Source organism: Theropithecus gelada, chromosome 4 (assembly GCF_003255815.1).
Source record: "Theropithecus gelada isolate Dixy chromosome 4, Tgel_1.0, whole genome shotgun sequence".
In the NCBI taxonomy this organism is placed as follows: domain Eukaryota; kingdom Metazoa; phylum Chordata; class Mammalia; order Primates; family Cercopithecidae; genus Theropithecus; species Theropithecus gelada.
Window position 1 is genome coordinate 131,422,064 of NC_037671.1, and position 16,656 is coordinate 131,438,719.

The window sequence follows — 16,656 nt, forward strand, 5'->3', positions numbered from 1 at the left end:
TAGAGCAATATGAGGAGAGGAGAGGAGAGTAAAAATGAGAGCGTGTCCTAGAAGGGCCCTTGATGATAAATTTTTTTTCATGATAGATGTGAGAGTATCACTTGTAGGATATGCCCCCCAAGTCTCCTGGAGATTGCACGTGATGATGGCTACTGTTCACCGCACACTTAGATGTCTGATTCTACACCAGCCCTTCACGTGCGTAACCTCATTGGACACTCCAACAGGCCTACGAGGAGGTGGGCAGGAGAGGGCAGGAAGTAAGGGGGCAGGTGTCAGACTGCTTTATGAGCTGTGTCACCTTGAGGAAGTTAACTAACCTCTCTGGGCCTCAGTTCTTTCGTTTGTAAATGGGATCGTAATAGTACCTCCCACTTCTGTTTGTCTTGAGTACTCACTGAGTTAGCGTACAGAAGTGCCAATTATAGTTCCCGGCACACAGTATGCACTCAGGGCACTCGGAGGACTCACGGCACAACAGAGAGGCATGAGCCAGGTCTTTCCAACCGCACCATGGCATTCCTGCCCCTTATTACGCTGTCCTTAGTGGGCGTTGTTGATTCACCTATGCTCTTCCATCCACTGTACACCCCCTCTGTCCGTATTTGGGAAAATGTAGCAACATTACAGCATATGGCACACAGAGCCGAGGCCTGGCTAAATCACTCTCACCTGAGCCAAAATGCAGGGCGCCTCGTGTGTCACTTTGTGGGGAAAATATCATTTGGAAGCTAGAAAGCTTTTACAGTCATATTTACATTGTGAGAAGAGATTTGGGTCATAAGAAATTACTGTCTCATCCCAGCATGCAAATTGCCTATCAGCTCCAAAACTGAGATGAAAATGGATGTTGCTAAGGAATATATCTCCTTGTTTGATAAAATTTCGCCTGAAGAAGCATTGGGATGCTTTTGTTTCTAGTCCTAAATTATTCCTGATTGGACCAAGGGTCAAGAAAACAAGAAAGAAGGTGCTTGCCTGCAACCAACTCAGTGAGTTGAGATTAGCCTGAGTGCCTCCATACCATTTAGCCAGTTAAAGACAACAGTCATATTACTGATAAAGAAACTGGTTTAAGAGAAAGGAACATATAACCTTGATTTTCCTGTCAACAAGCCAGTTAACAAATGTGCCAGGCTGCCGCCTGTGGGCAGAACCCATGAATTGCATGTGCGTATTAAAATAACAACAAAAAACACATTGACATTGAACATTTTCCTGCATCGATGCTCTGCCCTCTTCTATGTCAGTTACACATATAATCTCCTTAATCCTCCCAACACATCTATGAGATAGGTACTATCACTTCTCTCATTACTGAGGGGGAAATTGAGTCACAGAGAGATTAAGGCCCTTTGGAAGGTCACACGGCCAGGACATGGTGGACAGACCTTTTGAGTCTCAGTCATGACAACGAGCAGGACAGTAGAAAAGGGCGTCCAGGAGCCAATGGCGTGAGGCCTTGTGGGCCACAGAGAAGGATCTGGCTTTATTGTCAGTGATTAGGAAGCCAGCAGAGGATAAACAGGGAGAGACAAGGTCTGTTGAGCCCTAAGGGATGCCTTTGCCTTCTTTGTGGAGCACCGAGGGGCATGGGTAAAGCCAGTAGGCCACCCAAAAGGCACTTACAGCAATGCAGGTAAGAGATGCTGCAGAAGTGTCCATGGAACAGCTGACATTTATACAAATAATCAGTGCCAAGGACAGGGCTACAACCCCAGCAAGGGAACCCAGGGTGCCCACGATGGGAAGCAGCAGGTTCTGAAGGCATTTCCAAGCTAGCTGGTGGAACTTGCCAGAGGATTGGAGGTGGGGGTAAGAGAACAGAAAAGTCAAAAAAAGTCAAAAACGCTGCCTTGCAGGGAGTCTCGGGGCTGGGGAGGGGAGCTGGACAGCACAGCAGAGCGGGCAGTTATTTCCACTGCAGCGGCCAGTCCCAGCCTCCATGCTGAGTCCAGCACTGAGAATCCATGGAAACCCGCCAGGTACATGGGGCTATTTGCAAAGGGTCACGGGCCCAGCATGTGGCTGGGTGCAGGACCCCAAGGGCAAACTCGGAGACAGAGAAGGTGAAGGATGAGGCAAGAGAGGACATGGTGAACCTGGACAGATTCTGGGGCACAGTGGTTACTCATTCAACTTTCAGCAAATATTGATTGAGGGTCTGCAATATGCCAGGCACTGACTTACTACAAACTCTTTGTTCCAGTGAAACCTCACATAGAAGCGCAAACAAGTGTGCCTGGGTAGCAGAGATGCTTCGGCTGAAGGGGCGAGGCCCAGAGTGCAGTTGCGGGCCCTCACTGTATCCTGAGGGGAAAGCCCTTGCACAGAGGAGGTGAGCCAGCGTCCTCCGAGGGAGCAGGGCAGGGGATTCCTGCTCATGACAGCAGCTGGGGGAGCATGCAGATCCCTGGAATGTGCAAAGCGTGTGTGGGTGGGTCCCTGTGGGTATGCATCTTCTAGTCAATAGGTAACAAATGCACAGAGATGCTCAGGTGGGGTCTCTAGAGTGTTTAGATACGAGGAATGGAGCTTCCTCCTCGAAAGCTCCAGGAGCTCTCATCCACCTTCTGACGCTGAGTCAAGACTTGGCTGTTCCCAGAAGATGAGACCATGTGGGATGGAGGCAGCCCTGACAACCCTTTATCCTATTTCATTCATCCCACTGGTGACCTCCCATAGGTATCAAATGCCCCTTACTAAAATGAAGCCTTTTTCTTATTATTCAATCCCCAAAGGAGAAATAAAAAGAGCTCTTTGACCACTCACAACTATATTAAAATTCCTTTTCCCTTTCTCTTTTTCCACCTGACTATTCCACTGTCTCTAAACTATAGGCCAGTGTTTGGGCAAGCGCGCTGATTCTGCCTGGGGAAACGCACAGGAATGCCCCTCACCACAGGTACATCAGGATGAAGGTGCGCTTCCTCAGGCATGGCGTGCGGAACAGATCTGCAAACGAAGGGCTCAGCTTTTCGGTGACATCCTGTTCGAGGGAGAGCATCTAGGAGGGAGGGAGAGCATCAGCCACCCTCCCGCTGTCATGAGCAGAGCCACCTGGGAGGTGGGCCTTGCCACCCCTGTGCTTCACACCCATGACAAGGAGCCCAGTTCTGCTCCTTCCCCTGGCAGCCCCAGGAGAATCTGCACCGGAACCCAGCCCCAGATTCAGTGATGCGAGATACCCCTTCCTAGATTTCACCTTTAAATCAGCAGGAGGCAGCTTCCCATTCTTTTGAGCGATGTGGTCCATGATCTTTATTGCTTGAGTGTTTCTTTTTTGTGATAACAGCCACCGAGGAGACTCCGGCACACACCTGCAGACACCACTCATCACTATCTGGCGTTTTCCCTGGAATTCATCTGACGTTCCGCCCTGAGCAGGGTGATGCTGTTGCTCAGTGCAGCCTGCCCCCCTCACACTGGGACAGTAATCCTTCAAGAAGATGAGGACCTGGGGTCACTGTGCGCTATTAGCCCATGTGGCACAGGCGGGAGCTCTGTGGGTCACTCATACTCCTAGTGTCACCTAAGATTTATAGACCAAAAGGGAGCCGTCACTTCCTATGTAGCCTTCCTTCTGTGCAGCAGGGGTCCCATCTCTCCTGGACGTGGCAGCCTTTGTCCCCCAGGGAAAACGCTCACAAAGGAGATGCTCCGTGTACATTACCCGATGACATCAGGGTATCTCCAGGCAATACAAGGGCTGTTGAACACTTCTCAAAATATTTCCCAAACAAAATAAAATGTATTTACTGTCCTTTAAAATCAAATCAACACCATGCTGTCTCTTTCAAACGGGACGAGGAGGGTACAACTCAAAGACTCGGCCTTTCTGGCACAAGGGTCTTCTGAAAGCTGGCAGGCATTGATTGCCTCACCCTGCCTGACTATGCAGACTTTGCCTTTCACACGGACGAGGCAGGGGGCAGGCAGAACTTCCTAGCCATACGTGTACAACTCTTTCGTTTAGGGAGACTGGGCTAACTCTAGTGCCACCCACAGATGAGGTCTACTCTCAGCAAAACGAAGACAAAAGGTGGAGGGATGAGAAATTCCTCTGTGGCTACCTCCTCTTTTCTCCACCACAATAAAAACTGACCTGTGGAGTTCTTTGCCCTTCAGAGCCTGCCAAGCACTCACAGCAAATATGATTAACACCTTGTTTGGACTGATTCTGTTTCATAATGGCTCAGGGTACACATTCCCCAGAGATCGTTGCACTGAGTAGGCCTGTTGTTCCTTCGTTCTGTCATTCATTCATTCAATCAAGATCAAATGTCTACTCTATGGCTAGATGAGAGGCACTTCAGAGCCTTATTAATAATACCAATAGTGCTATAAAAATGAAGAAGTGGGAGAAGCGCAGAGATGACAGCAGAGAGGAAGAGAAGAGGGGGAAGAGGGAGAGGATCAAGAAGATAACAGAATATCTGCCTTCATGCCAGCACCCCTAGGAGAGACTCTAGGGGACTCTCGGGAGTGGTAGCCATTGCAGTGGAATTGCCACGGATGGAGGCTTTCCTACCACCGGACGCTGATACAGATTTCCCAAGGCCACTGAGCAACCTTCAGAAAGCTGGCCTCCTTCACCGGGGAGCGAGGCCTGGCCTTGTGTTTCTGGAAGGTGCACATGCTGAGGCCCTGCGTTTCCCTGGATTTCTGTCTGACTCTTGGCATGGCTCACCTTTATCTGGGGAAACCAATCTAAACAGGCTTTGTCTGAGGATGGCTCCACATGTAACCAGGGCCGCCTGGTCATAACAGAATAACCTGAACAGTACAAGTGGCGGGAAGCGCTGGCTCCACGCAGCTCCATGCGATATGTGTGTGGGAAACCCCGGGCTCTGTGCAGCCCTATGCATCATGCCTGTGGGAAAACCCCGGGACCGGCTCATCCCAACGCATCGTGCGTGTGGGAAGCGCCGGGCTCCGCTCATCCCTACGCGTCATGCGTGTGGGAAACTCCGGGACCAGCTCACCTCAATGCATCACACGTGTGGGAAACCCCGGGCCCAGCTCATCCCAATGCATCATGCGTGTGGGAAGCGCCGAGCTCCACTCATCCCTATGCATTATGCGTGTGGGAGGCGCCGGGCTCCGCGCAGCCCCGTGCGTTATCCATGTGGACACCATGGCCTTTGGAAGACCACCTGTAGGTCCCCCCCACTCCAAGAGCCTGGTTCTTCGAGAGGACAGAAAATGCAGCCGTAGGCGGGAGGAAGGGCCTCACCAGTAGTAGAGCAGGAAGAGGAAGGTGGGCAGGGAGACTGCCAGCTGCAGCCAGCGCCAGTGAGGCAGGATGTAGGCCAGCCCGGTAAGCGCCACCAGCCCCATCGTGAAGGCCATCTGGTACATGATCGCCACCGTTCTTCTGGAGCCCGAGCCAACAAATTCTGTGACTGAAACAGGAAGCGTGGTCGTTATGTGGGTTCCTCGCAGGAGCACAAAAACCCGTCGCTGTGCGTTCAGAAGCTCCAGCCCCAGTCCAGCTTGTCTCCCCGCAGGAAGCTCCCACCCGGCCTTGCCGAGCCCCACCTGCTCCCAGGCTTCTCTCTTGTGTGTCTCCCATTTCTCCTTCTCCCAAATCACAGCCGCGCTCACGCCTCCCCCTTCTCCCTGGGGCCCCGGACCCATCAAACCAAGGCCCCGGAGATCCACCAGGCTGCTTCCTTCTCTGGCTTTTCCCTGACCGTCCCTTTCTGCATGTTCCTTTACCAGCTGCACTCCCCTCTGCCTGCTTCAGGACTCAGTCCACGGGCCTCTCCTCCCCAGCGCTTTCCTCCAGAAGCTCCAGACTCAGCTGGAATATTTGTCAGGACCCCAGGGGTGTTCATTCATTTAGCAAATATCTTTAAGTGCCTACTGGGGACCTGGCACTGTTCCGGGTGTCTGGGGTACATCGTGAGCACAGGAGGTAGACTCCTGCCTTCGGAAGCCTCATTTGGCAGATGATCCACATCACAGATAAGAGAATGCAATCCTGTGTTAGAGCGTGATACATGTTAGGGGAACAAAAATGAAAAGGGGAAAAGGAAATCAGGGGAGTCAGGGGTGGAGGGGCTGCGGGTGGTGTTGGAGCGTGGATGTGGTCCCAGGTCAGACCCCCTAACCATGTGTGGGACGGTGCCTAGCAGCAGAGGCTGTCAGAGGCTCCACACTAATGGGGCTGAGCCACCTCAGCTTCACCAGGCTGCTCATGGCATCTCAAGGCAGGAACGTAGGTGGATCCTCTTGGCCCTAGTGAATGAGTTCTCAGAATGCCAAGTGATAGCACCTTGTTTTCGAAGATGATAAAACATGGCTATTTCTTTTTTCCCCCCGACAAAGGAGTAAAAGCATGGCTAATCCTCACTGCTGTGTGCCGTGCCCTGGCCTGGGGACGGACAGACAACTCTTAGGCTGCTTCCCTCCCGGAAAAGGTTTTTTGTTTTGTATTCTTAATCTTTGTAGAATATTTGAAAGGGGGAAAAAAAGGCTGATATGTAAAACTCCTCATGTTGGTTTATACTTCAACTTTTTCAAAATCCTGATTTTCAAAATCCTTATTTTATTTGCTCCTGTTTTCTCTTCTGATTCTTGAGTGCCATTCAAGCCCATCGAGTTTGCTGTATTTCTTTTAAGGAGTTGCTGGTTCTTTCTTACGTAAGATGCTAGAATATTCTGTCACTTATCTCCTCTTCTGCACCCCCCCCCCCCGACTGCTGTGAGCACATCAGCATGGGGTCTTTCTGTTCTCCAAATACATTAGTTGATTAGTAAATCACTAATCTAAGTAATAATTTAAGTGTCTCAGACACAAAAAGACAGGAGGCCATTCTAGCCCACGTCCTGCCCTAGTCACATAACAACAAGGAACTGGTGCCCCCGCAAGCTCCCTGACCCCAGAAACAACCCCCCACCCATGTTAGGCCCATCCCATTCTACCCTGAGACCTGGCCTCAGTCCCATGATAATTACTTAGGGTGTAGCCGGCCATCCAGTTGCCCTTGCTGACCAGGCCCTGCAGCAGGCGGAAGAGCAGCATGGATATGTAGTTGGGCGCAAAGGCCATGAGCACACCCGACACGGCGTTGACCAGCACGGTACCCAGGAGACACAGCTTACGGCCAAACCTTCAGAGACAAGGAGACATGGAGTGCAGGTGGGAGAGGTTAAAATTTGGGGTTAGACATTCATGGTGGAATGCCAAGGGTCACAGTCAGAGGACACTGCACCACTGTCCTGGGAAACTGCAGGGTCTATCAGGACAGCAGTGCCCAGTGCACCACCCAGACTGTTCATCTGTCCCTACAAGCTCTCCAGCCTTGCTGGGTCTGAAGAGGAGTCTGAGTGCTCCCAGAGCATCACAGTTCAGCCGGGCAGTGCCTGCAGCCCCTCTCCAGTTCTCATGCCTGTCCCTTCACCTTATCTTCATATTTAACAGATGGCATCATTATTATCGCCACTGGTCAGGCTGCACCCAAACCAGGCTTCCTTGCTCCCATAGTCTTATCAACCATCATGGAAGCTTTTCTGTGCCATATTGAGCTCTGATAGTGTAGCCATACAAGGCTGTTTCTCTTCTCCTTTTTCCAGGAATGAAATGGGCAAATTACTCTCTAGGATTGCACTATTCCCACCCAATCTTTTCAACCACACCCCACGTTCTCCCAGAGCCAAGGAAAGAAGCCAAGGGCAGGCCACGCGGTGTGCCCACCCGCCCGTGCTCCCCACCCGCCTGCCAACCCCGTGCCCTCGGCCACCCCCACCTGCCTCCACCATGCCACTTAACTTGTCTACCTTGTGTCCCCTGGCCTCAGACCTCCACCCCACCTCAGGACAGCCCCAAACCAGCCAGTAAACCCTCACCCTTTATGAAACCATAGGGACTTCTGCCAGAAGCCACGTTTTCTAACCAGGGATGCTCAGTCCCAGCAGCGGCACCTGGCTCCATCCCCTCTCCTTGTCTCCTGCAGCGGCATCTGGGTCTGTCTCCTCTCCCTGTCTCCTGGGGCAGTGCCTGGCTCTGTCCTACCTCCCTGTCTCCTGCAGCGGTACCTGGCTCCATCCCCTCTCCCTGTCTCCTGGGGCAGCTCTGTCTCCTCTCCATGTCTCCTGCAGCAGCACCTGGCTCTCTGTCCCTTCTCTCTGTCTCCACCTCTGAGCTGGGCCCCAGACCCCCACCAGGCCTAGGTCTCAGGCCCCTCTCTTCTTCCTGCATCCCTGATTCCCTCCCCTATCGGTATCCTCATCCTGGACCCTCCCCACGCTGTTTTAAAGAGTTGCCACGCAACTCCACTCTCCTGCCTTCCAGTTTTCTCCAACCACCCTGTCCTGGGTGCCCCGCCCCGCACAGCAGATTCTGACCATTCTTCCTCGGGGTCTCCTGGTGCATTTCCACAAGTGCCCTGGAGAACAGTTGTCCTTTGATCTCGCTGCCATTTCTCCTACATCTCCTTTGCCAAGGCACTTTCCCTGCCTACGTTTCTGCATTGCAGTTCTCTCTCAACACCCTCTTCCAGCGCATCCTGATATGCTGTATAGCCTTAAATACCAACTACTGGTGAAAAACCCCCGATATTGAACTCCAGCCCATACCCCTTTCCAGAGCTCACTCACATACCCAAGTGGCTCCTTGGCATCTCTTCGTAGATGTCTCAGGCCATGCAACACATCTCCAAACCTAACATCTCTAAGAGCTCTAGCTTCCTCTATAACCTCTCCCCTATCAACTGCTGAAACAAAATCCATTCCTAACCCTCTGCCTCCCATCTCAAAATGGCCTCACGAACATGCACCTGCTGGAAGCATCAACCTTCCTGTGTCCTCCCTTTCTCTCAGCCTGCCAACTGTAGAATCCACATGCAGCTTCGACCCTGAAACACACCTCAGGTCTCTCCACCATTCCCCTGGCAGCCCCACAGTAGCCCAAAGCAGGGTCTGCTGTGTCTTGTCTCCAGCAGCTTCTGCAGTTGATTCCGACTGGTCATGTTCTCCACCACTGTCCCTTAGAATCTATTCTCATGGCAGTCAGGGGAGGCTTACCTGGACTGGCCTTTACATACCTGTCTGCAATGTAGCCAATGCCCAGAGAGCCAAACAAGAAGCCCGCATTCAAACAGGACTGAAAGAGGTCCAGCTTCCAGGAGTCAGCACACACCAGGTTGAACTGCCAGTCACACCGCAGCAGGAGGAGGACCAAAAGCACAGAATGATGTGTGAGTCAGGACTATACCTTTCCATCTTCTCTTCAGCAAAGCAAATGCGTTTCATGAAACTTGGTATCCCTGGGCTATTTCACAGAGTTTTCTCCTACTACATTTTCATAAGACAAATTCAAAGTTTCTGATGAATCACTCAGCAAATATCAAATGCGATTGACCCTTGAACAACATGGGTTTGAACTGCACGGGTCCACTTATAGATTTTTTTTTTTTCCAGTATAAGTTACACTGAGTGTGCCTGTCTCTTCTTCTACCTCTTCCACCTTTTCTGCCTCTGCCCTCCAGGACAGCAAGACCGAGCCCTCTTTTCCTCCTCCTCCTCAGCCAACTCAACCTGAAGACAATGAGGGTGAAACCTTGATCATGATTCACTTCCACTTCGTGAATAGCAAATATAGTTTCTCTTCCTTATTATTTTCTTAACATTTTCTTTTATCTAGCTTACTTTATTGTAATAATACAGTGTATAATACATATAACATACAAAATATGTGTTCATGGGCTGTTTATGTGATTGGCAAAGCTTCCTTCCAGTCAATAGTAAGCTATTAGCTGTTAAGTTTTCGGGAGTCAAGAGTTACATGTGAATTTTCAATTGTGTAAAGGGGTTTGGTGTCCCTAGCCCCTACGTTGTTCTAAGATCAGCTGTATTCCTAACACCAGCTGTATTCCTAACACCTGGTACCACTCTCATCATGCAGTAATTAAAGAGGCTGTTGTCAACAGCCTTGCTATTAGTAGTTGGTTATTGAAGGACAAAATGTCTTTGGAAAAGAAAGCAAAATGTCTTCTCAAAAGAGACACAACTGCTAGGTAAGATTTCTAAAAAGAAATATAGCCAAGGAAGTAATTTTTCCAAAACAGAAATGTACCAAGAGAAATACATGTTTTCCGGAATTGGCCAAAGATCCTTCATTCCATATTCGTTAGTATATATTTAGTTATAAAAGTGCCACCAACAATTCTGTACATTCTATTGTCGCTGTTGGGGCGGTGAGTGGTAACCCGAGAAGAGGGAAGCAAAGACAGTGGGGTTGCCTTGAAATAGAGTGTTCCTTAGGGTCACGTGGTGAGACTGAGGATTAGAAGAACATCAGAGGCTCCCATGCACCAAAAGCCAGGAGAGGGGAGATATCAAGGTGGCAGGGACAAAGGAAAAGACAAGCGTGGGTTGCTGGGAAGGGCTTGTTTTCTTTGAGTTTTTGGAGAAGGCAGATGCTTCCTGGGTTTAGAGGCCTTGGGGAAGAAAACCAGGAGTGGAGGGACATCCAAGAGTCCTACCTCCCCCAGTATAGAGCATGGTGACACTGGCACATGCCTAGATATGGTAGAGGCTGGATAGCAGAAGAATGACCCCTTCCTCTTTAGAGCTGAGACAGGCAGAAAGAGTGGACTCTGGGGAGAACAGAGGGTGCTGGGTGGGGGCCTCTTGAACCCTTCAGTTCCTGGTGGGTGGGGGACACATCCTACCTTCCCAACCCTGTCCCTCTGCACTGCTCTGTCCGCATCAGGTCCATGGCTTCCCTAACCAGAACACTGTTGAGTGTGATGGCAGCAAGTCGCTTCACAACCCTGGGCCTCAGTTTCCCTGTCTGAAACGTGTGTTGTACCCATTCCATCACACCCATAGGGCTGCTGTGTGCATTGGAGGGGAGGAATCACATGCAAACAGCTTTAATAAATAATAAACCCTTTTATTTTAGAAACAGGTTTTACTACCCCAACCTCCAACCCTCAAATCTCTGAAGTTGCCAGTTTGAGCCACACCATGCCCCGATCCTGGGGTCAAACATTCAGAACTGGCTTTGAGCAGTGGCTTACGCCTTAATCCCAGCACTTTGGGAGTCTGAGGCAGGAAGGTTGCCTGAGCCCAGGAGTTTGAGACCAGGCTGGGGCAACAGAGTGAGGCCTCATCTCTACAAAATATTTTAAAAAATTAGTCAGACATGGTACCATATGCCTGTAGTCCCAGCTACTTGGGAGGCTGAGGTGGGAAGATCGATTGAGCCCGGGAGGTTGAGGCTGCAGTGAGCTGTGTTCAAGCCACTGCACTCTAGCCTGGATGACAGTGTGAGACCCTGTCTCAAAAACAAAACAACATTCAAAGCCTCAAGGACTCTGAACTCAGCCAGCCTGGGTTCTGTCTGATGGCCTGACTAGTTCCTTGACATGAGCACTTTTTTTTTCCTGAAATACAGGTTAAACTCTGTGTTACCACTTGAATCTCAGAAACAAATACAAACCTCTCCTAGTAACTGCCTTCTGCCCAGACCCCAGTGTCTGCTCCTGTGGGTGGTACAGCTCTGGGGCGTGCGACAAGCTACTGCTCAGTGTCACTTTCATGTTTTCTGCCAATCTCGATGTTGATTTCCTCTAAAATTCAGCTTAAAACACATCTTTTCCATGGAGCCCCTCCCAGGTCACCCGCCTGACATATAACTCTTTTCGACTGTGGTTCTCTTCCTGCCTGCCGTGTGCTCTGCCATTAGAATACACATGGACACATCCTTCCTGAGCTTATCTGGCCTTCCCAGGGTCTGTGTCTCCGACTGCCCAACTCTCTCTTTGCAGCCTCCACCTGTGTGGTCCACTGCACAGGATTTCACTCAAGTTGCAGGGGTCAGGGAAAGATGTGCAATTATTACCTGGGGCCTCGGCTTACTCCCTTCTCAGCCATTGTTTTTCTGGTTTTCATTATAATCTTTGCAAGTTGGTGTCTCTGTAAGATGTGGCTGCCGCCTTCCTGAAACACCCTGTTGCCATTAAGCCCCAGGACTGTGTATGGAGCCAGCGAGCTCCTAGAGCTGGAGTGCATCGCACCTTCCAACACCACAGAGAACTGACTCTGCCCCCAGGCTACCCTGAGGATGTTTCTAAAGCCACCTGCAAAGCTTGTAAACCTGCCATGCTTCCTTTGCTCCAAAATGCCAGCCCAACCATGAGTACCCCGAAACATTTGTGCACCTTGAGAAGATAGGCCAAGCCCTGGGAGAAGCTGGGGCTGCACAAAGGTAGGGACGGGATGGAGGGTGGGAATCTCCTAAGCCCACTCGCTGCTCCTGCTGGGATTTCACCAGGGCCGGGGCAGCTCTTTCTGGCACCGTTATAAAGCAACCTACTGCTTCGTCACAAGAGCCACTCAGGGTCCTGGTGAAACCACAGATTCCCTGCGGATTCTGCCTCAGTGGGTCCCAAATAGGAGTCCAGGTGATCCTGAGGATAAGCCAAGTTTGGGAAACGCTGATGTAACTACCTCTGTCTCCCTTGGCCTGAGACCCCTTTCCCTTCCTCAGCATTCATGGCTGATGGAAGACACCTGGCCTGCTGTGGGGGCTGTGGCTGAAACCAGGACTGACAGAGGAGCTCCTCTTGCTGGGAGAGTCAAAAGCCAGGAAAATGCCCACATTCGTCCCCCAGTGAACCTCATGATCTTAGCACCTAGCCTTGGGGTGGGAGTTAAACTTGGTGTTCAAAAAAATTAGCTCATCTTCCCTCCTAAAGCAAGTTCCAATGTCCAAGGCAATGCTAGGTTAAAAATTAGTTCTGCAGAAGTGAATAAACTGAGGTTGATTCCCCAACAATAATTTTCAGTTTTGGAGGAGGAACTGGGGTCAACGAAGTTGGGGTTACAGTGGGAGACAATTCCTACCCAGGAACCAGTTTTCTATCACCCTTCCACTTACCCCTAGGCTTCCAATCACCTTGGAAAATCTTCACATGAATCCCACCACCCTTCCAACTCACCATGGCCCCAAAAGAACACTTTCTCCTGTAATCATATCCTCTTCACCGTCTCTACCTGTTAGAGTTCCAGGATTCCCACAATCCTCCCCAAGGCTCTATATCTTGGGGTTATTGGAAGTCCCCTCCACAGCTACCATGGACAGGCAGGCTGTTCTAAAGCACTCTCGGGCTCCTCTCATCTGTCCCAATCTCCCCCCTGCTGCTGCACCCCAAGGTCCCCTCTTACAAGGCCCCTCCATCTGCCCACATGGCTGCCTCTCCGGGGCTCCCAGCTCAGCATTCAGAAGCTCCATTTGCACATACTCCCCAAGCCAGAGCCCTCTGCCAAGCTGCGCCTCCTTCTCCCCAGCCCCAACAATGCTGGCATCTCTTACATCGTGTCTTCCCTTCATTCCCATGACAACAATGTTTTGGCCAACACTTCTCACCGGGGCTCTTTCTTGGCCTCCTCAAGCATCTCTCTACCTGTCCTAAAGCCTCCAATCCCACCACCACCCCTTCCCACCCATTCATGAGTCCAGCTAGGATCGCATTGCTTGCCTGCCTAAAAAAGACCCAAACTCCTTCGTTGGGCGCTGAGGTAGCATTGCCAGGGTTCACAGATAAAAATACAGAATGCCCAGATAAATTTGAGTTTCAGATAAACAACTTTTTTTAGGATAAGTATGTTCATGCAATATTTGCAGTCTGAGTTATCCCAGTATCAAATATCATGCAGTATCTGGGACGTACGTATCTTATCCAGTTGGGTTATCTGAAGTTCAAATGTTCAAATTTAACTGGGCATCCTGTATTATACCTGGCAACCCCACACTAAGCACTCCATGTTCTGGCCCCAAGGTTAGACACCAGTGTTCTCCCCGCAACTCCTCATATCACGACCTTCATATCAGGGCTCTTTGTACCCTGAATGCAGCACACACTCCTTGGGCCCTGAGCCTGGGCTCAAGCTCTCCCCTTGATCTGGGATCTACTTCCCCTCCCACCTGTCCCCTCTCCTTGCTGGTCAAAATACCACCTGAGGCTCAGCTCAAAGATACCTCCTCCCAGAAGACATCCATGATCAGATCAGAGCTTAGCAGCTGAGATCTCTGCCTTCTTAGAGCCCACCAGTCCCTTTCCACCCCGCTCATGGCATTCACCACAGGTGGCCTTGGGCTGTCATTAAATGAACATTGGTCTCATTCTGGCCACCCTCCTCCCCTCTCAGTCCCCACAAGACTGCAGACTCCTTGAGGGACCTCACAATCTTCTTCTGTATCTCCCCTGCGGCATCACGCCCCTGCACCAGACCAGAGGGAGCGTGCCGCACATACTGGCTGGATGTCTGACTGGAGGAATGATCACATCTGATCTCCTCAAAGCAGAGTATGTCTCAGTCCCAGAGAGCAAACACGTCCCCATCCTGCTCTGCTTCTAGATTCCCAGTTGGGAATGTCAGATGGTTGGAGATCCCTGGAAGGAGGGCTGCCTAACTTGTCATCCATTGTTGGAGGATGCCTTGGAGACAAGATGTCTCCTAAGCGTCATAAAGCCAGTCGCACGGGCAGCTGCTCTGCTCCAGGCAAGCAGGTAAAGCAATGCTGAGGCCCAGAGGGGAGAGACCCTACGCTTTCCTCCAGTAATAGCCCTACATGTGTCACCACTGAAACCACTCAGGAAAGGGAAGACAGGAAGAGCAGAGACTCAAGAAGCCCTGAGAGCTTGGGCGAGGGTAGTGGGGGCAGACAATTGGGCAGGACCAGAAGCAGGGAGGACCCGGTTACCTCTTATTTCAGGGAAGCAGTGCCCGCGCCAAAACCACGCCATTGCTCGTTACTAACAGAGAGGCTCTGACAGGCTTTGGCCTACGGCTTCTCCAACCGACCAAGCGTCCACACTTGTTACCGTGCAATACTTTCAAACGGGCTCATGATGGGAAAAAAATGTGGTGACACTTTTTACTAAAAGATTCTCAAAGCAAAATGCTCAAATAATCAAGTAAACTACTCAAGCAAGGCCCTTTTGAGGCCATCGCCCTATCCCAGAGGCCCCATCGGACCGCACGGTGTGACTCAGTGTGGGTTTGCTCAGTGCTTTCACAGATCCCAGCTGAACCTCATATCCCTATGAGGCAGCTGCCCTCATTCCTGGTTGACTGATGAGGAAATGAGGCTCAGAGAGGCAGTGACTTACCCAGTGATGCTCAGCTAATAAGGGGCACAGCTGGGATTCCACCAAACATTCTCACTCCCAAGCCAGGGCAATTTCAGGCCACCTCAGCACCATCATTTAGGTCAATTGTCATCGCTCTTGAGTGGAAGCAGGGGGCCCATGGTACTATTGGTGGGGAAGCAGGGCCCAGAGCAAGTTGGTAGTTCTGGGAGAAGCCAGTGGGATAGGCAGAGAGGCTCCTGGTCTCCCAGCTGAATCCCATTCAAGCAACTCAGCAAACTGGCCCCCTACTTGTGCTGGCTGGTCTCTCCTGCCTCAGCGTCCTCCTCAAAGACCCCAGAGTTTGTGGTGGATTAAACTAGAGAAAAGAATGCCCCGTGCCTAGGACACAGCCAGACAGACACTAAGTGCACAATAAACACAGCCCCCTACCTTTTTCCTGATGTGGGCCTGAACCTCACAGGGTTTGCTTTATATTTCTCCCTGTCCCAGAAACTCCCGTGTTACAGAGGCTCTTTTACCTCGGTGACGATAGAGGAGCCAGGAGTGTCATACACCCAACCATCCTGGCAGGGGCCCAGCGGCAGGTGGCTCCTGTTGGTGGCCAGGCTAGCCAGGGGGTCTACGCAGCTGAGGGCACTCTGGTTCCAGTCCACTTCATAGCGCCTGCACTGGCTAAGGAAGGCCTCGTCCAAAGGCCCTCGGCCTGGAACTGTATAGTTTAGCTCCTCCGCATGGCTCCAGCCACAGCGCTGGCTCAGCTCAGCCACCCCAGGGCTCTGGCAGCGGTGGTCAGGTGTGAAGCCCAGGAAGACGACGCCCACAGCAACAGGCGCAAAGGCAGCTGACAGTAGGCATAGGGTGAGGAAGGCTTGCTTCTGGAACCAGCCAAACTCCCCAACCTGCTCCAGAATGTCATCCACGGTGGGCATGATGGCTCAGCACGCTTATGAGCGTGGCCAGACCTGCCCTGGGCTGCAGTGGCCAGGTGCAGTGTCTCCCTTAGAGATCTTTGGAAAGGAGTGGTTTGAAATCAGTTTGCCGTCCAAGTGTGAAACATCTGGAAGGCAACCAAGTAGAAATAATCTTTTACCCCATGGTGCTGGTTTCAGGAAATGGGAGAATGCACGTGGCTGCCTGATCAAATGTTTGCTTTGTCAGGGAGCAAGTCAGTGGGGTCGAAGCCTGTAGAGAAGTGGAGTTCAGCCGCAGAGCAAGAGGCGGGCAGGAGAGCAGGCCGTGCAAACCTCCTAGCAGCCCCCTCAGAGCTCTTCCAAAGAGCATATCTATTCTTTTTCTAGATGTGATGGTATGAGGCAAGTATTGGGTGACAGCCAGGTACTAGATACTGTATTTGGCTAATTAGTTCCATGATACCATTTAAGTCTTTTTTTTTAGGTTTGTTTTCTATAGGTTTTGGGGGAGCAGGTGTTATTTTGTTACATGAACAAGTTCTTTAGTGGTGATTTGTGAGATTTTGGCGCATTCATCCCCCAAGCAGTATACACTGCACCCAATTTGGGTGTTTTGTTTTGTCTTGTTTTGTTTG

At 51.1% G+C, this 16,656-nt stretch overlaps 1 protein-coding gene across 2 annotated transcripts in view; it reads right to left on the reverse strand.

The window, feature by feature from the left end:
* Window positions 1-16,389, reverse strand: part of SLC22A1 (solute carrier family 22 member 1) — a 35,065-nt gene extending 18,676 nt beyond the window's left edge. For both annotated transcript variants that reach the window (XM_025383024.1, XM_025383023.1), the window contains exons 1-6: window positions 15,629-16,389; window positions 9,051-9,154; window positions 6,964-7,118; window positions 5,237-5,405; window positions 3,206-3,320; window positions 2,901-3,007 (exon numbers count right to left, since the gene is read on the reverse strand). In XM_025383024.1, coding sequence (XP_025238809.1) covers window positions 2,901-3,007; window positions 3,206-3,320; window positions 5,237-5,405; window positions 6,964-7,118; window positions 9,051-9,154; window positions 15,629-16,039 — 1,061 coding nt within the window. In that variant the 5' untranslated portion in view covers window positions 16,040-16,389. The remainder of the gene's footprint in view (window positions 1-2,900; window positions 3,008-3,205; window positions 3,321-5,236; window positions 5,406-6,963; window positions 7,119-9,050; window positions 9,155-15,628) is intronic.
* Window positions 16,390-16,656: the final 267 nt, after the last annotated feature.